Source organism: Hyla sarda, chromosome 1, assembly GCF_029499605.1.
Source record: "Hyla sarda isolate aHylSar1 chromosome 1, aHylSar1.hap1, whole genome shotgun sequence".
Lineage (NCBI taxonomy): Eukaryota > Metazoa > Chordata > Amphibia > Anura > Hylidae > Hyla > Hyla sarda.
Window position 1 is genome coordinate 211,264,246 of NC_079189.1, and position 18,354 is coordinate 211,282,599.

The 18,354-nt window shown below is 41.5% G+C and overlaps 1 protein-coding gene across 6 annotated transcripts in view; it reads right to left on the reverse strand.

Moving 5' to 3' along the window:
• SLC4A4 (solute carrier family 4 member 4) overlaps nt 1-18,354 on the reverse strand; it is a 235,600-nt gene that overhangs the window by 41,002 nt on the left and 176,244 nt on the right. For all 6 annotated transcript variants that reach the window (XM_056568080.1, XM_056568101.1, XM_056568094.1 and 3 more), the window contains 7 exons: nt 16,167-16,254; nt 13,345-13,499; nt 12,165-12,281; nt 10,410-10,584; nt 6,249-6,382; nt 4,921-5,192; nt 1,674-1,744 (listed from right to left, as the gene is read on the reverse strand). In XM_056568080.1, coding sequence (XP_056424055.1) covers nt 1,674-1,744; nt 4,921-5,192; nt 6,249-6,382; nt 10,410-10,584; nt 12,165-12,281; nt 13,345-13,499; nt 16,167-16,254 — 1,012 coding nt within the window. The remainder of the gene's footprint in view (nt 1-1,673; nt 1,745-4,920; nt 5,193-6,248; nt 6,383-10,409; nt 10,585-12,164; nt 12,282-13,344; nt 13,500-16,166; nt 16,255-18,354) is intronic.

Genomic DNA, 18,354 nt, shown 5'->3' on the forward strand with positions numbered 1-18,354 from the left:
CAGTAACAGAACCCCCCATTTATCATCTATAGTAGTGTTACTACTACATTGCAGAGAAACATTCAGGGTCTGCTCCAGCTCTAAGTGTGAGTTACAACCACAAACTGTGTATCCCCTATTGCTACCTTCCTTTTAGGCTCAGTAGGCTTTTAGTCTCATATTTCACACAAATTTGGCTCCAATGTGCAAAAAAAAAAAAAACACTATAAGCATCCAGTGTATGTCATAAAAATGTCCTGGCATTTGCTAGTCCAGTAGTCATCATGATACAATATTCTTACTGTATAGGAAAGTGTAGTCCACCAAGCTGTACTATGCAGTGGGCTTAATACAAAATATAAGCTGAGTGACATACAGGTTTCTACAATGGGAGTCAAGGGCCAACATTTAGTGCACCACTGTATGCCACCTATACAGTGCAATATTTTGGAGACTTCAATCAGATGTATACATTGGTGAATACTTCCAAAAGCATAACACTGATGTAAACTAGAAAAAACAACAAGGAAACAGAGTCTAAAAAATACTTAAGCATATTCATTATTCTTCACTCTCACGTCCTGGCCATTATGACATGACGTGAAGAATAATGAATATGTCTAAGATGGACGGGCAGAGCGCCATATACCAGACGAGGCAGGGAAGCTCGGCCAGCTGGCTCCTCCCCTCTATTGCTCTCTAAGCTTAAGCCGTTATTTTGCTGCTGCAAATTTTCCTACCAATTGAAGTCAATGGGTAGCAAAATCAGCTGCAGAAAAATACGACATGTGTGACCCTACCCTAAGTAAGTAATACATCATATTTCTCCTGCTCACCTGCACTGTAACCCAGTGTATTGTTTAGTGCAGGTGAACAGGCTGACAGTTTTCCTTTTAGGTGAATAACGAAATATCCCTCCTCTTTATTAAAGATGTCTTTGACTTTAAGTGATAAAGTCAGACCTTTACTAAAAATCTGTGTTGCAATGATATTGAAGGGAAAAAAATACTAGTTAAATGGGTTGTCTGGGGCTGGGGGTGGTGTAAAAATAATAATAAAACATGCTATACTCACCTCCCCTGGTCACCTGCACCTGCTGCACTTATGCTCCTGGTCCTCCAGTGGTCTTTACTTTATCAGGGTTCCTGTGACATCCCAACCCTACAGGAATTGGCCCAGCCAATCACTGACTAAGGCTGTACACCACAGTGTCAGTGTCAGTGGGCAGGTACTAGGTCCTGTGGGGTTGGGACATCAAAGGAACCTGGAAGAAACAGAGGTTAGTGGCAGACTAGAGGCATCAGTGCCGCAGCAGTAGGGGACTGGAGAAGGTGAGTAATGCTTGTTTATTATTTTTAAACCACACCCAGCCATGGAGAAAATGTTGTTTTCCCCTGGACAACCCCTTTAAGTCGACACAAATTTTAGTTTAGTAACTTACCACCAATGCAAAGGTAAAGAAGAAAAAAAATTCACAGATTAACTAGAAAGACTGGCCACTTTGTAGGTAGGAGATATGATTAGGTGCTATTGGGTGTTGCTAAGTTTTATGAGCAGATACATCTATAAAACTATTTTAATAGAATTATGGGCAGCAGAAGAGGACAACCCATATTTACTGGTAATTTTTATTCTATTTTATGTTAAGGAGAAATGTTCTATGATACAATAATATTTTCTGTTGGAGTACTTACTGGATCCTCTGTAGTGGCAATGGTAGTAGAAAGGAAATCGAATGTGGTCTCATTAAATAGTGAACTGTTACCTGAAAAAGAAAAGAGAATTTTAAAGGAAGCAAGAACATGACTATAGATCGTGATCACCCACCGACATCAATGAGCAAACTGCAGACATTACTGTTGAAGGAACACTCTACTCAGAATAGAGCCACTGTAGTGCCAAGCGCGGGGTCACAGGAAGGGAGGTGGGGGTTGTTGATTGGGGGTAATGTATGACAAAGTCATTCAAGAGATACAAAAAAAAAAAATCTGTTTCCCCCTCAATTCCCCCTCAAGCTCAACACTAGACAAGCCATCAGTTTTGTCCAGATTGTTTCTTGAAGATGGCATATAGACCATAAAACACATTTGCTGTCAACAACAACATTATAAATAAGGATTCACCTTATCATGGAGACATCACAGTGTAATATTGGAATGGATTAACTGGGTTGTTTCTTTAATAGCGCAACATTCCAGTAATTTATACTGACTATTGTTTGCCGTTTCTGCATGTTTCTCATACTTTATCAATGTAAACTATGGAACAAACCTTATTTTTCCCACAAGTATGGGAAAGTGAATTGCTCTTTCTTTGTAAATAACTGAACCATAATGCATCACTTATAAACAGGAAATACATATCATTTTCCACACTTCATAATAATGTGCTGTATTTTTAATAGAAGAAATGCAATGAAAATTCCAAAAGTATCCTCTTTCATACAGTTAGTAAAAGCAAAGTGACTTTGTTGTCTCTGGGAAGTGCCCAAGTGACAAAGATGTTTCTCAAGAATCACTCTACCTAAATAACTTTGGCCTATTTATGCAGGATTTGAAAAGAAATAAGCTAAACCAGGGGAATACAAACTATTCTGATAGACCATGTTGTTGCTGGTATGAGGCTCTTGGAGAAAGCCGGCCTGGTGCTGGTTGGTTCCATCCCCTTTGCTGTTACTGTAGGTGATGAGAATGAAGGTGTAGCTAGGAAATCCTTTACCCAGGGCAGGTAGGGTTGGTATTACTCTACCTTGGCACCCAGCAACTGAGACACATGTCTGGCCTGGAGCCCATTAGATCCCTCCTGGCAATAGCCTATACTGTACTCCCTTTTTAAGTGGTGCTGCAGAAAACAAGGGTATGTGGCAGTGGTGTAGCTTGGATTGTCAGGGGGAGGGTAAAATACTGCTGTTATGCCAAGCAGTGCACCAGTCTAGTGAATTATAGAGTAAGGCTGTAGTCCAGTGCAGTTACCTAGTGACAACTTTAAATATTGCTATAAAAATAACTACTAGAGTCCTGTGAGGAGACCTGCCAGCCATTCCCTGTGTCCCTGTGGTACTTTAGCTTTGCTTTGGTTGGCTGGCTTTATCCTGTATTAGAGCACTGAGCTCAGACAGGCCAAACAGATGTAGTAGTTGCTAATATGATTGGGAGCTTGTTTACAAGTATGCGGTGCCGCTTACTTTACATTCAGTATGAAGGGTATATTCACACCTAGTCTGGCGAACAAGATATACAGAACAAAAGGAGGCTAGCTGTTTTTATCAACCAGATGGTATGTGTCTAAAATGCAACAGCATTCAGTAGTCACATTTTGCATTTCCCTTTGAAATTTTGCACTACCATTTTGCACTACTCAGGTTAATTGTGGCCCCATCCACACTATCCCACTGGTATGTGGAATAAGTCCAAGGGTAATGGAAAAGCAATAAAGAGGGGGGTAAACACCAATGGGGATATTTATGAAGCTATTTAGAAGGTGTTTTTGGCTTACATTTGGCACATAAAATATTGCATGTGTGCCTAAACACTTTTCTGTGTGACTTTTCTGCTGTTTACTAGTGTAAGGTAAATTGTGCAAACTCACCTTAAAGGGGTACTCTGGCGCTAAGACATCTTATCCCCTATCCAAAGGATAGGGGATAAGATGCCTGACCGCGGGGGTCCCACTGCTGGGGACCCCCATGATCTTCCACGCCACACCACATTAGAATCAGCCCCCGGAGCGTGCTCGCTCCAGGTCTGATTACTAGCGATCACAGGGACGAAGCATAGTGACGTCACGGCTCCGCCCCGTGTGATGTCACTTCTCCGCCCCCTCAATGCAAGCCTATGGAGGGGGCGTGACAGCTGTCACGCCCCCTCCGTAGGCTTGCATTGAGGGGGCGGAGCGTGATGTCACACGCGAAACTAGTTGCCACCTGTGGTGTGCCCGTGCGTCTGCTCTCACTCCCGGCTCCATAAATTTATGTCTCCTGTAACTACTGCACCATATTTCATGGAATAAAAGATTTTCCTACCTGGGACATCCAAAATGGTGAGTGCGATTCATTCCATGCTTTCCGTTATCCTGTATGTTTGGATTACATTACCACTACTGAAGCCGCACCGCTCACCGGGTCCAGATTAGCAGTTTGTTACCATCAGAGGCAGCTGATAATATTGCATTGCATGGACTGGTATATATTTGGCTGCACTAGCAGTGCCTGACGGCTTTTCTTTTCTCTTTGACATTGTATTGCTCTAGGTGCACTGGTTTCATGTCTATTCTATAGTGGTCCATTAACATACGATGGTAATTGGTTGCAGACAGACCATCGTTTTTTGAAACCATCGTATGTTGAGGGATTCATACCATGGATCATACGCATGTCCCCGCCAATCCAGCCCATCAGTTCGCCGCTGCCATATCACTACGTGGCCGCTGCCCTGCGCCGTCACTCTCCTTTGCCGTCATCCCGTTGCTGCTCACGCCGTCCCAGCGGCAGCAGTGGAGCAGCGAAATGACGGGCCAGAGCAGCGGGGACATGTAAGTATTATTCAGCAGGGCACATGGGGGACATTAAACGGCTATTCAACGGCAGCTGAAGCAGTCAGCTCTGCCGGATAGCAGTTTTTGCGATGGCCCCGATGATGATGCTGCCTCTCAGAGGCCATCGTATGTTGAAAAGATCGTATGTCCAGGGACCACTGCACATCCTTAAAAGGGTACTCTGCCCCTAGACATATCTCGGGTGCTGCAGCTGAGATCGCCGCGATCAGACATCTTATCCCTTATCCAAAGGATAGGGGGTAAGATGTCTAGGGGCGGAGTATTCCTTTAAATAAGTCTGAAGTAGTGCACTGAATGTGATGTGTATAATTATACAACTCTAATCGCTGGATACATGTAATTATAAGGATCTTGGCACTATGTAAACAAGAAAACTGTAATGCTTACTTAGATCTGGTGGGAGACAAGCGCAGTTAAACAGGGTGACTTCACCCACTTTGTAATGTGAGTTGATTGGGTAATAATCTGTAAACTTGATCATCTTCTTGAAAGCATCGTAAATGAAGATGAAGCTGATGAGACAGGCAAACCCTTCTTCTGTAAAACGTGTGAAGTACTTGACAAGTGAGCTAGCATCTGTGGCCACTAGAATGAGGCATAAGAAAGCTGACCACAGGCCAATCCACAAGCGGAACTCCAAGTAATCAAACTCATTATCTCTGGAAAAGGAGACATGAATGAGGTAATCCGTTACGGAGAACACAAATAAAGCGAGATTCTACGGAGGCTAATAGTCAGGAAATGCCAATAAATACAAAACACTAGCAAACTATGACATTTATCAATCTGACTATAAACAGGGAAAGTGTTGAGACCCTTCACATTTTGTTAATGTAATTCTAGTTTGCCCCATTATTCTGTACGTAGTACCCCATAATGAAAAAGGTAAAACAGAATGTTAGAAATCTTTGCTAATTTATTAAAAAGGTAAAACTAAGCATTGAAGGCACTTAGTTGAAGCACCTTTGGCAATGATTACAGCCTCCAGTCTTCTTGATTTGATTCCAGTCAGGGCTCTGACTGGGCCACTGAAGGACATACACTTAGTTGTCCCTAAACCACTCCAGTGTTGTGTTGGCTGTGTGCTTAGCGTCATTGCCTTGTTGAATCAGGTTTTCATTAAAGGAAATCTGTCACCTGCACTAACCTGTCGGTACCGACAGCTAGTGCAGATGACACTGATGACAACGGTACTTACCTAGACTCATTCCATGCAGGAGATCTCCGGTAATCTTCTCTGTTAGCTTCAGCTCCGGGTGCGGCTTGAGGCATGGGTGGAGCTTAGTGACATCACCTGCTCTCTGCTGGGTCCCGCTGCTAGAGAACAGCAGCGGTGATGTCACTAAGCTCTGCCCGTGCCCCAAGCCGGGCCCAGAGCTGAAGCTAACAGAGAAGATTACCGGAGATCCCCTGCATGGACTGGACAAGGTAAGTACCGTTGTTATCAGTGTCACCGGCACTACCTGTCAGTACCGACAGGTTAGTGCAGGTGACACTGGTGACAGATTTCCATTAAGAATATCTCTGTACTTCTGCTACATTCAGCCTTACCTCAGCCTTACCTTTTTGGCTATTGCTCTGATATGCATTGTCAGCTGTGAGACCTTATACAGACAGGGCTGTTTCTTTTGGAATCACGTCCAATCGTCTGAATTTACTTTCTGAAAACACTGAGTATATCTTTACATATTAAATAAAGTGAAATAGTGACTTACTTGCTGAAATTGAATAAAAGCCTTTCGAACACAAGGACAGGCCCCGTGCTACTCAGAATTGTTAGTGGTTGGCCAGCAAAAAGGCAAAAAACAGCACCAGAGACTGCAGTGCCCAGAAAGCTCTCCAGTACACCCTAAGAAAAGAAAATAGTGTTTGAAGTCACATACATTGATTCATTAGCAATCATCCTACGGGAGTAGTTCCCTGCCCCTGTCTGCTGCTGGCATCCTCAATCATCCTACAGAAACTACTACTTCTATCTGCCACAATCATCCTGGTGAGTAGTTACTCATTATTCCTGACTTGATATAGGCTTCTATGTAATCCTTGTGGTCTCCTATTCTGCTCTATCATAAAGACTTTGGGGCTTTTGAATACAGAGAGGCATTATTAGGACCCCATAAAGGTAAAGCCTGATTTTATAGCCTAGCAACCCACTAATATTATTACAATAAGGACATTGTGGTGGTTTAGTTGGCAAAATTCTAATGACAGCCTTTCTCTTTACAGAGTTGAACATGTCAGCCTACTGAATTAAAGGGGTAAGATGCCTGATCGCAGGGAGTCCCGCCGCTGGGGACCCCCGTGATCTTGCACAGCTGTCACGCCCCCTCCGATAGGCTTGCATTGAGGGGGCAGAGCGTGACGTCACACGGGGCGGAGCCTTGACATCACAAAGCTTCGGCACCGTGATCGACAGTAATCAGACCCAGAGCGAACACGCTCCGGGGACTGATTTTAAACGGAGTGCGGTGTGCAAGATCACGGGGGTCCCCAGCGGCGGGACCCCCGCAATCAGGCATCTTATCCCCTATCCTTTCGATAGGGGATAAGATGTCTAAGTGCCGGAGTACCCCTTTAAATGTCCCCACTGTACCGTGCTCCTGCCATCCCCAACAATCACAGGGAACTGAAAGGAAGTATCTGAGTTTCCAGCTATCTTTTTACTTTCGGCCAATCAGCAAAGACAAAACGGTTGATTTGAAGAATGGACACGCTCACTGACAAAAGTGAGATGCAAGGATATAACATACAAACTTACACTTAAATTTCAATATATATATACCGTATGTATATAGGTAAAATTAAACTAACTTGCATCTATTAAACAGGCAAGCATTGTCACATGAGTGACCTAAATACACTGAATACATAGAACATCATTGTGAATAGAATGCTAAAGGTCTATTCCTTGTTTAGGAAACACTGACCTAGTGGACAGCAGTAATAGTACGTTTAAGACTCCATTATAGTAGATTAGGCTGCAATTTCATTCCCACATGAAAATTAATGGATACAAAGAACAATTATTACGTGAGGTTCTATTTGTGTCTGTCTCCATTCAAATGGTAGTATACTTTGGAAATACAATGATGTCTTTCAGAGGGACGTTGATGCTGCCCTTATTATCGTCATGGAATAAGATTTAGAGCACAGATGTAATAATTGTAAGAAGACATAGGGAATATTTTCACATAACATTTAGTTAAAGAAATAGGACATTGCAACAGTCCTTAAAGGGATATTGCAGGAATTTTTTTTATTTGACTATGCTACAGGGACTGTAAAGTTAGTGTAGTTCATAATATAGTGTCTGTACCAGTGTGTGACGGTTTCCTCACAATTCTTCTGTGATTTTCACCCCAATATTTATTTTTATTAGCATATAAAATGATTGTTGTCTCAGATTTTTCCCAGGTTGCAATGCGGCCGAGACCTGACTCACTAGTCAGCTGATGACAGGGAGGCTGTCTGCTTCAATGGGTGGAGTGATCGCTTGGTGGGAGAGAGATCAATCTGCAACTAACGCAACAGCTGTGGGCACCCTGATTTAAAACCACAGGTCTTTTGAATGGATGCAGCTAATTTATTTTTCAATGGGGGGGGGGTGGCTTATACGTGGGAGGGAGGAAATGGAATTATGGGATTTGTAGGCAAAGAAGAAAACTCAAACAGGAAATACCAGTTCACAAAAAGCTAGCTACAGTATTATGGAAATCTCACAACATAGCCATTTAGCCCCAAGACAAGCGCGAATCCTTCCTAAGCATGTCCATTACTGTCTGGCAGGTATGTACTAAAATCACCTTATGGTGGATAACCCCTTTAAATATGGTGATAAGGTCATCAATAAACATCAATTTCAAACTACTGTACATACTTTCAGGTACAGAGAATATTGGTCAAACTATGAATGATAACAAACATTTAATAGGGGAAACAGAATGGAGTGAATGGGAGATTCAGTTGTAATAAACAGAATGAGACCATTCCATACTGTATAACATACCAAGACTACTTATATGTCTTTTATACTCCAGACTAAAGGAGTATTCCAGCTTCATACATCTTATCCCCTATCCAAAGGATAGGGGATAAGATGTATGATCTCAAGGGTCTCGGTGCAACCACCAGCATTCTGTGTCAGTCGCTGCCTCCGAAAAGGGGGCGTGATGTTACGGCCACGCCCCCCCCTAGTGACATCACGCCACGTCATGCCCCCCTCCATTCATGTCTATAGACATGAATGGAGGGGGTGTTGCCATGATGTCACGTATCCGTCTCGGAGGCAGCACCTGTGTTACGCCGAGCGCTCCGGGTCCCTGCTCCTCCCCGGAGCGCTCACGGCGTTCTCCTCTCTGCAGTGCCCCGGTCAGACCCGCTGACCGGGAGCGCTGCACGGACACTGCCGGCGGGGATGCGATTCGCATAGCGGAACGCGCCCGCTCGCGGATCGCATCCCAATCTGCTTACCTGTCCCGGTCCCCGGCTGTCACGTCCTGGCGCACGCGGCTCCACTCTCTAGGGCGCGCGCGCGCCAGCTCTCTAAGATTTAAAGGGCCAGTGCACCACTAATTGGTGCCTGGCCCAATCAGTGTAATTAGCTCCCACCTGCTCCACGCCTTTATAACCTCACTTCCCCTTCCCTGCATGGCCGGATCTTGTTGCCTTGTGCCAGTGAAAGCGTTTTGTGTATGTCCCAAGCCTGTGTTCCAGACCTTCTGCTGTTGCCCCTGACTACGACCCTTGCTGCCTGCCCTGACCTTCTGCTACGTCCGACCTTGCTCTTACCTTGTCCTTCTGTACCACGCCTGTCTCAGCAGTCAGAGAGGTTGAGCCATTACCGGTGGATACGACCTGGTTGCTACCGCCGCAGCAAGACCATCCCGCTTTGCGGCAGGCTCTGGTGAATACCAGTAGCAACTTAGAACCGGTCCACCGGTATGGTCCACGCCAATCCCTCTCTGACACAGAGGATCCACCTCCAGTCTGCCGAATCCTACAACCTGGCACAGAATGTCGAGGACTGCGGCGGGACCCCTGCGATCATACATCTTATCCCTTATCCTTTGAATAGGGGATAAGATGTATAAAGCCGGAATACCCCTTTAAAGGGGTACTCTGGTGGAAAAAAAATTTTTTTAAATCAACTGGTGCCAGAAAGTTATACAGATTTGTAATGACTTCTATTAAAAAATCTTTACCCTTCCAGTACTTTTTAACAACTGTATGCTTCAGAGGAAATTCTTTTTTTTATTATTTCATTTTTGTCTTGTCCACAGTGTTCTCTGCTGACACCTGATGCCCGTATCAGGAACTGTCCAGAGCAGGAGAAAATCCCCATTGCAAACCTCTCCTGCTCTGGACAGTTCCTGACATGGACAGAGGTGTCAGCAGAGAGCACTGTGGACAAGACAAAAAAGAAATTAAAAAGAAAAAGAATTTCTTCTGTAGTATACAGCTGCTAAAAAGTACCTGAAGGGTAAAGATTTTTTTAATAGAAGTAATTTACAAATCTGTTTAACTTTCTGGCACCATGTATTTAAAAAATATATATATATTTTTTCCACCGGAGTACCCCTTTAAGACATTCACACTTGCAAGGAATGCTTGCACATGCTTTTCAAAACAATGGGTTACTTTTATATACCCCTTTTGGGCTATATGCCGAGTGTTGGATATAAAACAGTGTATATTGCTTACAGATAAGATGAAATGCAAATGTAGTATACTCCAAAAAATCAAGGCAACTGCCCTTAGAGCAGCAGTGTCCAACCTGCAGCCCTCCAGCTGTTACAAAACCACAATTCACAGGCTCTTCAACAGTTTTGTCACTGTAGAAAAGAACTATCTTGCTACCAACACATGGAAAATAATACCTGCATGTTCTCTGTGGCATCTCCAAGAAGTCCACCAAAAGTGATAGCATTGGTCACAGTCCCCAAGTAAATGAAAAGCATGGCTGAAAGGGACTGGATATTTAACGCATCATAAAAGTCACTGGCAAAAAAGGGCGCTTTTCTTTTGATGTCTTCAACTAATCCTCCACAAAAGCTGTTAACATGAAAACAGTCAATTTATTATAGTGAAGGTGATAGAACTGCACATCTCAGAACTGTATATTCACACGTCGTAAAATGTACTGAAATATTTTATTTTACATGTACCTTTATTACAGCCGTTTTTTTTTTAATAATAATTACGGACGAAAATGTGCACATAAAATAAAATACATCAGTACATTTTAGGATGTGGGAGCCTAACTCTTTACTCCTAGTTCTCTTTTACTAAGTAACATGCTGGACCACACAAGCGCAGATGACAATGAGCTAATGTAGAGCTCAGTATTCTACTACATACTAAGCTATTTTGAGCAATCACTTCTGATAACGTGAAATTATCCCAGGAGCATATCAAGGATTGAAGGGCTAACTTTGTGTGGAGATCCTCATTCTTACAACAAATATGCTAAAAAAAAAAAAAAATAATAATAATAATACAATCGTATAATGCAGTGTTTCCCAACCAGGATGCTTCCAGATGTTGCAAAACTACAACTCCCAGAATGCCTGGACAGCCTTTGGCTGTCCAGGCATTCTAGGAGTTGTAGTTTTGCAACACCTGAAGGCACCCTGGTTGGGAAACACTGGTATAATGTCAAAATACCAATGTTATAGATTGCCCTTATAATACTGTTACTGAAATCAGATAATAGTGCCAAGGTCCAGGGTTCTGAAGTTAGGGTGCATGCACACCAGGTTTTTGCTACACAGTTCCTGTATCAGGTTTTTGATGAAAAACTGATTCCTCAAAACCTGACTAAACTGTATCAAAACGTGTGTACAAATTTTAACCCATATACGGTTGAAAACCGTACAATGTTTGAAAAATGTTGTCCGGTTGCATCCGTTTAAAAAAAAAAAAATAAACGTATACGTTTTTAACTTTTCACTCCATTGTGAATAAAGTTTCACTTGTTTGATTGAAATTCCAAGAAAAAAAAACTGTGCAAAGTCAAAAACCGTATGTTGAAAACCTGATGGAACCGTACGCACATACAGTTCTGTACGGTTCCCATTGACTCCCATGTTAAAAAAAGAAAAGTATATGGTTTAATGCAGTTTTTCACCCGGACCAAGCAAGAAACGTGGTAGACTACAGTTTTGGATATGGGTAAAAAACTGGACAAAACTGTATGAGATGCAAAACGGACTAAACCGGATGATGCGTTTGACATACAGTTTACAATGTTAAGTCAATGCATACAGTTTTCCATACAGTTCCATATGGTTTTTAACTTGAAACTGTACACGGGAACTGTATAACAAAAACGTGGTGTGCATGCACCCTTAGGCATCGAAGACTGCTACTCAGCACATTACCAAGGACTGGGGCAGAGACCCTAATTTAATGGGGCATCAGAGCATTTGTCCCTTTTGCCCTCCTCAGGGGCATAGCTATAGAGGGTGCAAAGGTAGCTGTCGCACTGGGGCCCTGGTGCCTAAGCACATCTGCCCTATAAAAAAAAAAAGTATATTTGGTACATAGGGCTCTGTTGCTGATTTTGCCACAGAGCCCAGAAGCTACAAGTTATGCCTCTGCCCTTCTTATAATGTTGCAATTGTATCACTGACCGTCCAGTTCTTTGTAGCTCTGGCGAGTCCCCATGTCCTCCACCTCCATGGCCAGCATCATGTGGAGCGTCTCCATTCATTTGTACTATACTTTCCCCACCTGCATACATGTTTTTCCTATGAGCAGTACAGAAAGAGTAGAAAAGAGTTGTTAAATAAAAAAATAAAAAAATAAAATGGACCTATTTATATACAAATACATACAGAAGAATGTGCCTATTTATATACAAAAACATGCATATGTAACAATGGATGCACTATGTTCCAGCTTTGTTGAAATGTACCTTCGTCAATGCATTTCATTGACTTTTGTGAAAAATTACTTTATTGCAGCACTATATACAATTGTCATTTTTCAAATAACTTTGATTTAGAATTTGGTGCCAGAATAGTAGTGCCAGGTTCCTCACAGTACATCCTGGAATACATTTAAATGGTACCTAAATGTATGCTGTGGTTTACCCATAGACTTCCATTATGCTAACATACTCACTTATGGCTACATTTTGTCCCCTATAAGATTGGCTACAATTTTTTGTGGTTTAGAAAAGTTCTGCGCACCACGCTTTTCGGAATCATATACCAATGTATATATTTTTCCCCTACAAGTGTTTTAGTGACATATAGTGTAGTATACTGTAGGTGTACGTCTGTATACGCTTAAATTTTTTTTTTCTTTTGCTTGTTTTACATATTAACAAAAAACTATATGTTTCAAACATATGCAATTATATACAAACATATAGCAATAGGTTTAACCTATTTGATAAAAATCATATGCGACATTGAGCCAAATTGTTTATGTTTTGGTACATAAGTTTGTGGTATAAGTCAGACATGGGGTACATATGTGGACGTACCCTATTTCTGCATTAAGAGATGGAGCTTCTCACTCTGTCTTTTATAGTGCTCATCTCCAGTGTGAGACCCAGCGTAATGAGATCCTACATCATTGGGTTTAGCGCTGGAGATGGGTGCTATGGAGCTAGAGCGGGAAGCTTTGTCGTGCAATGTAGAGTAATATGCAGCGGGGAGTGGGGTGAAAGGGTGCTCAGTAAAGCTATTTGGATGCAAAAATCAAAAGCAAAGTGCTGCATTATTCATTTTTCATAAGAGTCAATAAAAAAGGCTGGATGTACACTTTAAATGAATGTGCAAAATAAGTTACTCAGAACTGTACCTCTTATCAGAAGATGGAAGAGACTTTGGCGGTTCTATCCTTATTGTAGGGTCCCATTCACCAGGTGGAAGCACAATGACCTCATCCAGAAACTCATCAATCCCAGCAATCAGGTCCTGCCTGTCCTTTGCTTTATAGGCAATGTCATGGAATACCTAAAATAGATACATGTAAAGTCTCATGAAAAAGTCTCAAACATTTTTTAAATGCAACTAATATAAAATAAAAAAAAATAACTTTACCATGATCAATTTGATAGGAAGCCAAAAGCTAAAAAAAAAAAATAAGTATACCATAAAAGGGTTATCTGGTTTAAAAAAAAAAAAAAATTCTCAAATACCCTTTTAGGGCAACATTAGTTAAAAGCGGGAATCTCTTATTTAGGATCTATATGGATTAGCCAGAGCAATGAGTGGCTAGATATAAGCTCTTTTGTTTTGAAAAACCCAGCACAAGTAGACAATCCCTTTAACTATGAGCCCATAATTACTAAAATAAATCTTGTCCACAACTTCTAATGTCTGGAACAGTCTGGCAGAGTTATCATTGCAAATGTGTCAGATTAATGGTGCAGTTTTAGTTGACATGCACCACATTTAGACACATCCCAAAAATGGTGTGATTTATATGGAAAGAGTGTGGTTTCACTAAATGGGTGTGGCCTAAATGCAACACCGTGCACCAAAAATGTGCCTAAAGTTTGGTGTTTGGTGCATGATTCTGGTGTAAAGAAAGTCAACTAATAGTTTGGCTATACTTAGACTTAATGGTGCAGACTTATACAAGACATTCTACAAATGCACAACATTTAATCACACTGCCTGAGACACTTTAATTAAAACAAGAAAGAAGAGCACTCCATAGCGTAAAACCGCCACTCCAGGGTTCAATTTAAAGTGGTAAAAAACCCTTACCGAAGGCGGTTGTGTGAACTCACACACAACAATGGTCTGCATGGATGAGAGAGTATGTCTGGTCTGCAGCCTCCCCGACCTGGGCAATATTCAACAGGTGAGGACTTCCAAGTAGCGGTGGGGGGTATCGGCGCTGGCCAAGATCGGACACGTCCGGTGAGTAAAAGATTTTTTATTCAAATGCAAGACATTTCACCGCACTTAGGCGGCTTCATTAGGCATGACAAACAGGATAAGAAGGGGGTTTATATACAAAATAGTAAATAGTATCAACCATATCAGGTCAAGATACATCATTTAAAAAGTTAACCCATTCAGGGCAAATAACATCATTGCATGAGCATTGAAAAAGAGATTGATATCAGTATAAAAAACTACAAACAAGATAAACATGTTATTTTAACAACACCACAGACAGTAAATTCTATGGGTGCGCGAGTAGATGTGCAAAAGAAAAATGTATAGATATAGAAAAATTAAAATATATCTAAATATGGAAGTCTTTTATTATGAACTAATGTATTGGTGTGTTCTACCTAAAAAAAAAAATATATATATATATATATATATAGAAATAGTATTTATAGAAGTACAGAATTAAATATATGTGTGAATAAAACAAAATGCACATAAATTCGCGCATCCATGTACACATACAATTATCAACAAAATTTGTATAGTGACAAAAAAGAATGCATATAAATATATATAAAATAAACTGATGTAATATGATAATATATAAAAAAATATATATGTAAAAAAAACAGTATAAAAAGAAAAAAAAAATCGCTAGGTGTGAACAGGGCATCAAAATAGTATTCACTTCACGGTTTCAATCGTCTCATTTAATCCTTGAGGGACCAATGTGACAAGTTTATGGATCCACAAGGATTCCCTGTTAATTAAGCGCTGGAATCTCCCAGGGCAACCTTCAGAGATATATTCTAATAAAATTAAATGTAAAGAACTCATGTCACCTTTATGAATAATTGAAAAGTGTCTTGAAACACCATGTTATAAAAAAAAATTGTGACGTATTAAATGAGACGATTGAAAACGCGAAGTGAATACTATTTTGATGCTCTGTTCACACCTAGCAATTTATTTTTATTTTTCATTTTTTTATTTTTTTTATTTTTATGCTGATTTTTTTAATACATTTTTTACATATATTTTTTTTATATATTATCATATTACATCAGTTTATTTTATATATATTTATATGTATTCTTTTTTGTCACTATACAAATTTTGTTTATAATTGTATGTGTACATGGATGCGCAAATTTATGTGCATTTTGTTATATTCACACATATATTTAATTCAGTACTTCTATATATACTATTTATATATATATTTTTGAGGTAGAACACACCAATAAATAAGTTCATAATAAAATGCTTCCATATTTAGATATATTTTTACATTTTTCTATATCTATACATTTTTCTTTTGCACATCTACTCGCGCACCCATAGAATTTACTGTCTGTGGTGTTGTTAAAATAACATGTTTATCTTGTTTGTAGTTTTTATACTGATTTCAATCTCTTTTTTAATGCTCATGCAATGATGTTATTTGCCCTGAATGGGTTATCTTTTTAAATGATGTATCTTGACCTGATAGGGTTAATACTATTTACTATTTTGTATATAAACCCCCTTCTTATCCTGTTTGTCATGCCTGATGAAGCCGCCTAAGTGCAGTGAAACACATTGCATTTGAATAAAACATCTTTTACTCACCGGACGTGTCCGATCTTGGCCAGCGCTGATACCCCCCACAGCCCCTTGGAAGTCCTCACCTGTTGAGACACTTTAAAACCGGTTCAAACAATGGCAATATAAAAAAGCAGTACAAAACATATCACGTAAGTCTTATAAATATGCATCTTAAATTAGGATTACCTCGTCAGACATTAAAGTAGCTATACTTCTTCCAATCTCATGATAAGACTTGGCTTTTCCTTTTGGTCCCAGTAGGATGAAAAGGAACCTAAACAAATGTTCATATAGAGAGACACAGAAATTAAGCACTGTAACATATTATTACATCTAAACATAAAACTAACATTAGAACTAAACATACACAGTACATCTGAGATACTTTTATAGTTAGCGTGACAAATTTGGATGAGTTCACTACCATTCAAATTTTTAAGGTAACATGCTATTTGTGGCATCTATATCACAGTTGGCGCACTTTGGTACTCTGGTGGAAAATATATATATTTTTTTTGTATCAACTGGCTCCAGAAAGTGAAAAGGATTTGTAAATTACTTAATTCTTCCAGTACGTATCAGCTGCTTTATTCTACAGAAGAAGTTGAGTTGTTCTTTTCTATCTGACCACACTGCTCTCTGCTGAAACGTCTGTCCATCTCAGGAACTGTCCAGAGTAGGGGTACTCCGGACAGTTCCTGACATGGACAAAGGTGTCAGCAGAGAGCACTGTGGTCAGACTGGAAAGAACTACTCAACTTCCTCTGTAGAATACAGCAGCTGATAAGTACTGGAAGGATTAAGATTTTTAAATAGAAGTAAATTACAAATCTTGCAAAGTCTAATGAAGGATAGCTCGGCACCACTAAATTGTATCCGTAAGATAGGAAACCCGTAGGCACCTGGTAAATCACCTTGGAACTGCTGGAGGTACTTGGACGGTGCTATCACGCTTAAAGAGACACAATCTCATATATCCACAGAAGAAAGAGAAAGTAGAGCACTCACCAGCGTCCTCTCTTGCAAGCAGCTTTTATTTCGGTGTGCAGATTACAACCATCAGGTACACATCGGGGAGGTACAGACAGGGGAGTGCGACAGTGGGACTCGGGGGTATCCTCTAGGTGGCAGACCGTTGCGCGCCGAAGCACTTCTCCAGACCGGGAATGGAGAAGCGATTCGGCGCGCAACGGTCCGTCACCTAGAGGATACCCCCGCAAATCAAAATGAGGCTCAGTAGTGTCTGTGGCCTCCAAGTGCCCATATGACCTCCCTACAACACCTGGGCATGCTCCTGATGAGGTGGTCTCCTGAGGGATGTCCTCCCAGACCTGGACTAAAGCATCCGCCAACTCCTGGACAGTCTGTGTTGCAACGTGGAGTTGGTGAATGGAGCGAGACATGGTGTCCCAGATGTGCCCAATCGGATTCAGGTCTGGGGAATGGGGGGGGGGGCAGTCCATAGCATCAATGCCTTCCTCTTGCAGGAACTGCTGACACACTCCAGCCACATGAGGTCTAGCATTGTCTTGCATTAGGAGGAACCCAGGGTCAATCACACCAGTATATGGTCTCACAAGGTGTCTGAGGATCTCATCTCGGTACCTAATGGCAGTCAGGCTTCCTCTGGCAAGCACAGGGAAGGCTATGCAGCCCCCCAAAGAAATGCCACCCCACACCATTACTGACGCCAAATCGTCATGCTGGAGGATGTTGCAGGCAGCAGAACATTCTCAACGGCGTCTCCAGACTGTCATGTCTGTCACATGTGCTCAGTTTAAACCACTGTAAACCTGTGCCAGTGGCAAATTTGCCAATCTTGGTATTCTCAGGCAAATGCCAAATGTCCTGCACAGTGTTGGGCTGTAAGCACAACCCCCACCTGTGGATGTCAGGGCCTCATACCAACCCTCATGGAGTCTGTTTCTGACAGTTTGAGTGGACACATGCACATTTGTGGCCTGCTGGAGGTCATTTTGCAGGGCTCTGGCAGTGCTCCTCCTGCTCCTCCTTGCACAAAGACAGAGGTAGCGGTCCTGCTGCTGGGCTGTTGCCCTCCTACGGCCTCCTCCATGTCTCCTGATGTACTGGCCTGTCTCATGGTAGCACCTTCATGCTCTGGACACGCATTGATGTGCCATCCTGGATGAGCTGCACTACCTGAGCCACTTGTGTGGGTTATAGACTACGTCTCATGCTACCACTAGAGTTAAAGCACCGCCAGCATTCAAAAATGACCAAAACATCAGCCAGGAAGCATAGGAACTGAGAAGTAGTCTGTGGTCACAACCTGCAGAACCACTCCTTTTTGGGGGTGTCTTTCTAATTGCCTATAATTTCCACCTGTTGTCTGTTCCATTTGCACAATAAGATG